At 39.3% G+C, this 7,988-nt stretch overlaps 2 protein-coding genes and 1 long non-coding RNA gene across 8 annotated transcripts in view; all 3 read left to right on the forward strand.

Moving 5' to 3' along the window:
* The window catches only part of ampd2b (adenosine monophosphate deaminase 2b), a 29,096-nt gene extending 25,030 nt beyond the window's left edge, over nucleotides 1-4,066 (forward strand). For all 6 annotated transcript variants that reach the window (XM_032521245.1, XM_032521246.1, XM_032521250.1 and 3 more), the window contains 4 exons: nucleotides 449-569; nucleotides 807-980; nucleotides 1,561-1,671; nucleotides 1,941-4,066. In XM_032521245.1, the coding sequence (XP_032377136.1) occupies nucleotides 449-569; nucleotides 807-980; nucleotides 1,561-1,671; nucleotides 1,941-2,156 (622 nt within the window). In that variant the 3' untranslated portion in view covers nucleotides 2,157-4,066. The remainder of the gene's footprint in view (nucleotides 1-448; nucleotides 570-806; nucleotides 981-1,560; nucleotides 1,672-1,940) is intronic.
* Nucleotides 4,067-6,244: 2,178 nt separating this feature from the next.
* Nucleotides 6,245-7,988, forward strand: part of LOC116692762 (glutathione S-transferase Mu 3) — a 19,387-nt gene continuing 17,643 nt past the window's right edge. Inside the window, exon 1 of the mRNA XM_032521276.1 lies at nucleotides 6,245-6,455. Coding sequence (XP_032377167.1) covers nucleotides 6,420-6,455 — 36 coding nt within the window. The 5' untranslated portion in view covers nucleotides 6,245-6,419. The remainder of the gene's footprint in view (nucleotides 6,456-7,988) is intronic.
* LOC116692766 (uncharacterized) overlaps nucleotides 6,462-7,988 on the forward strand; it is an 8,444-nt gene continuing 6,917 nt past the window's right edge. Inside the window, exon 1 of the long non-coding RNA XR_004332775.1 lies at nucleotides 6,462-6,623. This is a non-coding gene — a long non-coding RNA (uncharacterized LOC116692766). The remainder of the gene's footprint in view (nucleotides 6,624-7,988) is intronic.

Raw genomic sequence — 7,988 nt, forward strand, 5'->3', positions numbered from 1 at the left:
TCTGTAGAATGCTTCATGGCTCCAACCTCGCTTACAGTGGAGAAATGTAGAGTCATAACATTTTTAGCGGTCTCCAGCCTTGGAGGACTTACTTTAGGAGACACATATTTCAGAGGCACATTTGAAGGATTTACCTAAAATAGAAAATCACTGAAGTTATTCAAAGAAAATCGTTGTCTACGTAATTTTCCCATCACACTCTTTTAAAATGTTAGAACTGTAGTAATAGGGTAACAAACCACTAAATAAACTCTTATCCTTTTGGATTCGTCTGTTGCTCTTTAGTAGCCATCTGTTTTATTTTTGAGTCACTGAAGAGCAGCAATGAATGTTCATTTATGCCGACATACTTTGCCTGATTGTCTAGAAGACAAACAAAGCTGAAATCTGTTACAACCCTTTAATCCGTTGAAGTCACCCTCTTAATATCTTTGTCTTTTTTGTTCAGGCAGCGGGGGTTTCACACACTCGTCCTACGTCCTCATTGTGGGGAGGCAGGGCCGATCCATCACCTGGTGTCTGGTTTCATGCTGTCAGAGAACATCTCCCATGGGCTGCTGCTCAGGAAGGTGGGACCTCCATATCACAACAGCTGCTTTATTAGTCTAAGAGTTTGCGAGGACATGATGATTTAATAAGAAATTGTGCCAGGCTTCGACTCAGCTAGAGTCATGTTCATTATGTTTGTTAGTTTATTTATACTTTAGCTATAATCTCACTTCTTTACATGGTCGTAGAATGTAGGCTACTCCTAGCACATTGATTGTTCATTACAGCACATAACATTATGGCTCATGTTGCTCCAGGCTCCTGTTCTGCAGTATCTGTACTACTTGGCCCAGATAGGTATCGCCATGTCTCCTCTCAGCAATAACAGCCTGTTCCTCAGCTACCATCGTAACCCTCTGCCAGAGTACCTGTCCAGAGGCCTCATGGTCTCTCTGTCCACAGACGACCCTCTGCAGTTTCACTTCACCAAGGTCAGTGGACACAGCCAGTAAAACATTTGTAACATTCTACAGTTCAGATTTTCATTTAAAATGTGGAAACAAGACTTATGGTAAAAGCAAATTGCTATAATACTGGTACTAAGTGATAGTTGTATATATGAAGTGAAGAGTAAGTTTTAATAAGGCACCTGTATTGTATGTATGTAGAATGGTGGTTTAATTGGCTTAATTCTCCTGCACACTTGTCTTCAATAAAACATAAATTAGACACTAGTCTAAGACTGAAAAATTAATAAAAATCGATTACAGATTTTATTAGGCCAAAGGTCGTCTCTATTTTAAGTAAAATGTATTGAAGTTATAATCCTCAGTATTTTAATTATATTGACACCCATCTTTTAACATGTATGGGTCTGGCAGTAGAGTCCACATTGTAGACTTTTAAAATGCAAGACAAATAGTATATTGTAAATACCTTTCAAACCACCACCATTCCTATGCATACTAATTTTAGGGTATTTATAGATTTAACAAAACATGCTACATTATATTAAAAATCCTTCAACAAGCAGTGCATGCTAACCTGTATATTATTGTGTGCTATGTGTAGGAGCCGTTGATGGAAGAGTACAGCATTGCTGCTCAGGTGTGGAAGCTGAGCTCCTGCGACATGTGTGAGCTGGCCAGAAACAGCGTGCTGATGAGCGGATTCTCTGATAGGGTATACATTATCTTTATCTTTTTCTTATTATCCAGTGTTATACCGTGGTCTGGGTAAATACTCAATCCGATTGGCTGCAGGGTGTCCATAAAAAAAGTGTTATAGGACACCTCCTAAGTAGTTCCGGTGAAACTGACTGTTTACCGTTCTAAATGAATGCAATCAGAAGCATGACACATGTTTTAGTAACTGTGTAAACTTAACTATAGCCCTCCCTCCTTGGTCTTTTGTTCTGCAGACAGTTTAATTTCACTCTTCTTCTGGATCAGGTGAAGTGCTCCTGGCTCGGCCCCAAACACATTAAGGAGGGGCAGGAGAGCAATGACATCAGGCGCACCAACGTTCCTGACATCCGTGTGGCGTACCGGTATGAGACCATGTGCGAGGAGTTGAATTTAATCACACAGGCCATCCGCACAGATGAGCTGGAGACCATCGAGGAGGAGGGGAGTCTGTATATGGGATCTGTCCAGGGAGAGAAGTGAACATGCAGCACAACACAAACACAATCTAACTTATTACATTCAGTTTTCACATGACTTTGTACAGATTTGCATATCAACATACCACACCTGTGGAAAGAGAAACACTTCGTTACAAGATTATGAAAGTTGGTACAGTGGCAGTGTGAGAGAGGACCTAAAATCTGTGTATCCAAGGTGTCTACTTCCTTTAGTTTCCTTTGTCATTCTTTGTTTACTTTGTCATGGGGATTTCACGATGATTCTCAATGTATTTATTTAAAATCTTTAGATTTCCATAGTTTGTGACTACATTTCGTCAATATTTCTGCAGTTTTTCTACACATAGGGCTGTACCTACCATGACACTGAGGTCATGTTCTTTTGGTATCATTTCTGGCAATTCTGGGGGTTTTAGTGACTTTGAGGGGAGTTTACTTTCTGCAGTCAAAAGCTTACACATGGTGAGTATTTTCTTAGGCAGTATTTATATTTATTTTCTTTCTTTTTGAAAGGAATTTATAGACTCCACATATTTAATTTGATCTACCTTTAACGAGAGACAAAGTTCTTCTATTTTAGTTGGTTGTGATTTCCAGGAGCTGGTTGCACCAGCTGTTAATTTTAAACTTAGCGTAGCTATAAGTGCTTTCTAAGTTGAGATTTATGGATCATCAAAATAAAACACGTTCCACCACACTAAGCTATTACCAAGGGATTAGATGTCACTAAATATTTATGCCAAGTAACTGCTATCTAGCAAATTGAACTAACTGGCAAAGATAACATTAGCTTGCTGATAATGCTATTGAAGTCAGATCAATCATACATTTTCCATTTATTAAAAACTGCCTGAATACTACTAACTCTGACACATATCTCTCCATGTATGCATATATTAATAAAAGTAATACTGACATTTATAAAGGATTGAACTGAAGTTAGCTACTTGAAATTGTTACTAATAATTTAGGAACAACTTTAAACACACAATTAGTAATGAACTGATGAACAGCTGGTGCAACCTAATCCAGAGGAATTTCCTTGAAAGCACTACCCCATTTAAATGAAACTTGTAAATATAAATGAATAGCTAACTGAATAAATAAATAAATAAAATAACTCAATTTGGTGTCAAAGAACGTGATGGGTGAGGTGAATTACAACTTATGACCTTAGTAGTTCTAAAACCCTGGCTACAGCCCTGACTACTTACCAAATCATGAATCTTTGCAGCAAAATTTGTTTAAGATGTGATGCAAAACCCTTTCAGGTCTATTCATGAAGTCAAATTAGAAACACTGCATGAATCTTTGTCGGTTTGGTTGACCTATTCTAGTGTAATTATCCACAGGACAATACTTCATGCTGTATAACTAGCAGAAAGATCTCCATCCTCCATATTCCTGTTACTGGTAACAGCATGTTTCCCACAGCTGTTCTGTGTCTCCTATTCTTGCTGTTTTTTTTTACAGTCTTTACAGTTATTCAGCAGAGTTGCATGATGTCACGTCAATATCTGTTTTTGGTGTGTGGTAATGCTACTCAGTTGTAGCATCTTATGATACTGACTCTTGTTTTATAACATTGTTTCTCCTGACAGTCTGAACAGTAACTCTGATCTGATACCATCTTTCCTTGCACACATATTTAAAACACATACATTTGAGTCATAGTACAGTGAATGAGGCATGATCTGTTCCTTCAGTTTTCCATCCTTGCATGAGTCCAACTATTGCCAAATTCATGAATAAACACATTTTTAAAGAACTGAAAGTCAACTAACTCGCTTACTCATTTTGAAATTCCTGCCTTCAGTATAGGTCATGGTGTTATCTGTTGGGCTACTTGTTGCTATTCAAAGGTATTACATGCCCCTTCCAGAGAATTATATGTGCTGTTTGTGAAATATTTTTTGTCTGTTTTATTTGTGTCTAAAAAATAAATGTTCACAATGCTTATACATGTCTTCTGAAACTGAAAACTGCAAGTTACAAAAGTAATAAAGACAAAAATAATTTAGACAAATAAGTGTTAGTATGACCTTCAGCAGTTGATAGTTAGTAGGTTTTCTGTGGTCATTTGTGTTAGTGGGTACAAAAAAACAAAGTACATTGTGTGGTGTGCCCATAATATTCAGCTCATTATACTCCAATGTGGGTCAGAGTTAGCGCAAAGTTCAAAACTAAATTCAGACCAATTAAAAGCCTCCATCCTTCAAAATTTGAGAATCGAGTTCTGGCTGCAACTAATGAATTCCAACTCACACGCATTGTAGACATTCATTTATCTGCTATATTAAAGCTTTCTTGAGGCAGGGAAAAAAACGTTTTTAAATCTCTTTAATCTACATCGAGGGACTCTGAACCACCTTCTGGAGCGCAGTAGCACATACTCAGCATGTAGAACATGGGATGGGTCATCAACTATCCTGATTCCAGTTTTAAAGTAGCCTAATAGACTGTAAGGACTAGTGCTGACCAATCCCCACAATCTTCCATGCAGTCTTCATCAGTCGGACCAGTTGCACAAACAGGTTCCCAGACCAAGCTCTGATGCCATATCTGATTAAGCTTACTAAGACTGCCTGACAAAAGACCAACATGAATTTCTGATTGACACCATGAACTCTAATTCAACGCAGAAAATGTAGTGTGCTGGGTACCTGGGTAGCTCACCTGTGCGCACGCCCATACATAGAGGTTCACTCCTCAATGCAGAGACTGCGGGTTTGAATCTGACCCGCGGCTCTTTGCTGCATTTCATTCCCCTTTTCTTTCCCCTTTCATGTCTTCAGCTGTCCTATAAAAATGAAGGCCTAAAATGCCCAAAAAATAATCTTTAAAAAACAAAAGAAAGTGCAGTCTGCTACTGAGACTGTCCACATGGATGCTTCAAGATAGCAAGGATGTCTAAATAAATGCCAAGATATTTTTATGAGGAGACCTGTGAGATATTTTCACTGTGGACGACCACAGGCCTGTGGTTGCCAACTTCCCCTGGGGTCAAAACCCATCTCCTCAGTTATTTTTTTTTTTTAAACATTCTGAACTGTGGTTGTCATCACACCGTTTAGGATGGCAGTATCATTGAAAAATGTAATCATGGTTGTTGAGATTATAGTTTCTAGTGATTAGTTTCTATAATCATCTTTGTAAAGGGTAAAAAGTACAGGTAAACTGATGCAACCCTGGGTGGCTATGCTTAAGGTTCTGACTCTGAGAGAGTACCAATAACACTGACCAGCTGTTTAGGGTTGTTAGAAACGAGTGGTATTGCCTAATAATAATAGGTCATTCAGCTTTTTAATTAATAGGTGTGGCTGTACGTATTAAATGGTTAACTAAAATCTACAAATAGGACACATGCATATGAGGTATGGGTCCTCTAAATACTTAGATATATAAATAGTACTATGGTGGTGACTGCGTCTTCTTTTGCACCTAAATGCAAACTGAAAAGGATATAATGAGCAGCTGACATCTGTTTTCAATGGGTTGATAATGATTTTCTCAAAAACCTTCATAACTCAATAAATAAAGTCAAAGCAACATTATTTGCCTTACAGCATGCCTTTGGGGAACAGGAATAATAATAGAGCTTTTCCAAGTAGAAGGAAGGATGTGAGTCCAGAGACTTTTGGTAAATAGGACACCAGGCCTCTGCCAGCTCTACACTGCATAATCTCAGCACAATCTACTGGGAGAAAATCGGGTAATCCAAATTAACCTTGCATTCAAGTTTTTTAATTCATTGTCTTTTATCTAAATTGTCGGCTTTATCTTTATTATCAGCTATACTTTCTGTGTGTGTGGTAGCAAATTATTGCACCAAGTAAACTATTTTGTATGCAGGTTACTCAATAGTTTTATATAGAAGGTTTAAAAAAGTAATCCCTGCACACATTCTTGCAGTGTAAAATACCTTATTGTGTTTTCTCATGGGGAAAGTCTGGACTTGCAGCCTCAGCATGATTCTGCATCTGGAAAAACAGGATTTCCATACACAATACATGTAACGTTACATCTGTCATATCAGATGGATGAATGAAGCAAAGCTGTGGATCGTAATTATATCCACACACCTTGAAATGTATTTGTGCAAACAAAAAGAAACGGTTAACTATGTTTCTTTAACTGTCTATGGGTTTATCCCGCCCACCTCCTAGGCTCGCGGTACGTCATAGGCTGCAGAAAGACACCGCCTCACTAGCTAGCTACTATCTCAGCCCAGAGGTGTCCAGGTCGCAAACAGGCAGCCACAGTTTTTCTCGGAAAGTGATCCAAAATGACCATGAAACTGGCTTACTGGGATATTCGTGGGGTGAGTTCAACCGTCTTCCTTGTTAGTAAAGTAACGTTAGCTTAGCTTCTGTTGTTTGCAGCGCTGTTGATGTTGACGTTAACGGCTGCCGCTGGATAAGATCTACCAGACCCCGGTTTAAAACACACACCGTGTCCCAGACTTTCAAACTCTTTGTGTCTAGCTAACGTACTTCTTAGCATGCCTACTAACATTTCAATTTTACTAACGCTATGTAACGTATAAGAACTATGAGTAGAGTCTCGCTCCGGTTTAACTGGTTTTTCGAGATGGGTATGGCTCAGTGTTGCCAGATCTTGCGAGACAAATACGCAACCAGGCCTGTGAAAACCAGCCCAAATAAGCGACTTTTTCTACGGAGCCCCCCTAAGATCCTGGAAGAGACCAAATGCACGGTTTTACATCCATGTGGACAGATTGGTAAACTGTACTACGGTAGGCTAGAGTTTATTTATTTCCCCTCCTGAGCTTTGGACATGACCACAGGATGGAGTTTTTAAACATTATTTAACATTAATAAACTGATGGATTTGAAATATAGACACTTTTTCACAGTGATTTGAGTTGTTCCTAAGGACGGGTAGAATCCATTCTTTTCCTCCTTTCTCCGATTCTTTTTTAACTTCTTCCCGTATTTGACCCACTTATCCCGGCATTTATTCCTCCAAAAACTCTCCTACAGTCTACTCACCTTAGTCGCTACTCACGCATTTTCCTAACCAGAAAACACAGCCTGCCCTGCTCTGCTCCTGATTGGCTGGTACTCGTTTCCATCTGGGTCAGACCAATTAGAAGCAAGTGGTGTGGAAATAACGCTGCTGTCTATAGTGTTTATGTGGAAAGGGCGGGATCGAGCGAACCGGCAAGAACAAGCTGGGATAGTGGTGGGCGATACTGCAAAATTTGGTATCGATCCGATCCCAAATACATATTCCATATTGCCGAACCGAACCAATACGAACTTTTTACTTAAAAAAATACTTTGTGTAGGGGAAGCATTTCATTATTTCTGAGTGAATGAATGATCAATTCTTTAGGCAATATTTTTTTATAATGTATTGAAGTGCACAAAATTATTAGTTATTAGGCACTGTGAATGAATACAGCGAGTCGCTGCTCCTCTGCGCGTTGTGTCATGAGTCACGTGACCACACACAACGTATCACAGCAGAGGAGCAGGAGGGAGGAGGAGCAATGTGGCCAAGATGTGAAAGCGGCGCTTGCTCAGGAAGGTGAAGACAGCAAGTATAGTGACGTAGGGAGATATCTAAATAAAATAGTATTCAATTACGTTGTATCGATCAAATACCAATACCAGCGTTGGCATCGATACTATCGATATTTAGATCGATCCGCCCACCCCTAAGCTGGGAACAAGCCCAATAACAACCACACTTTAGTGACAAGCCCAAAAAACCGCAACCCGCGACTACCAATATTTGTAAGCGACTTTACAAAAAAACAAGCCCAAAGTCGCTTATAATAAGTGGACTTGGCAACACTGGTATGGCTGCAGCCTGGAGCGTCCCATGT

Source organism: Etheostoma spectabile, chromosome 7 (genome assembly GCF_008692095.1).
Source record: "Etheostoma spectabile isolate EspeVRDwgs_2016 chromosome 7, UIUC_Espe_1.0, whole genome shotgun sequence".
Lineage (NCBI taxonomy): Eukaryota > Metazoa > Chordata > Actinopteri > Perciformes > Percidae > Etheostoma > Etheostoma spectabile.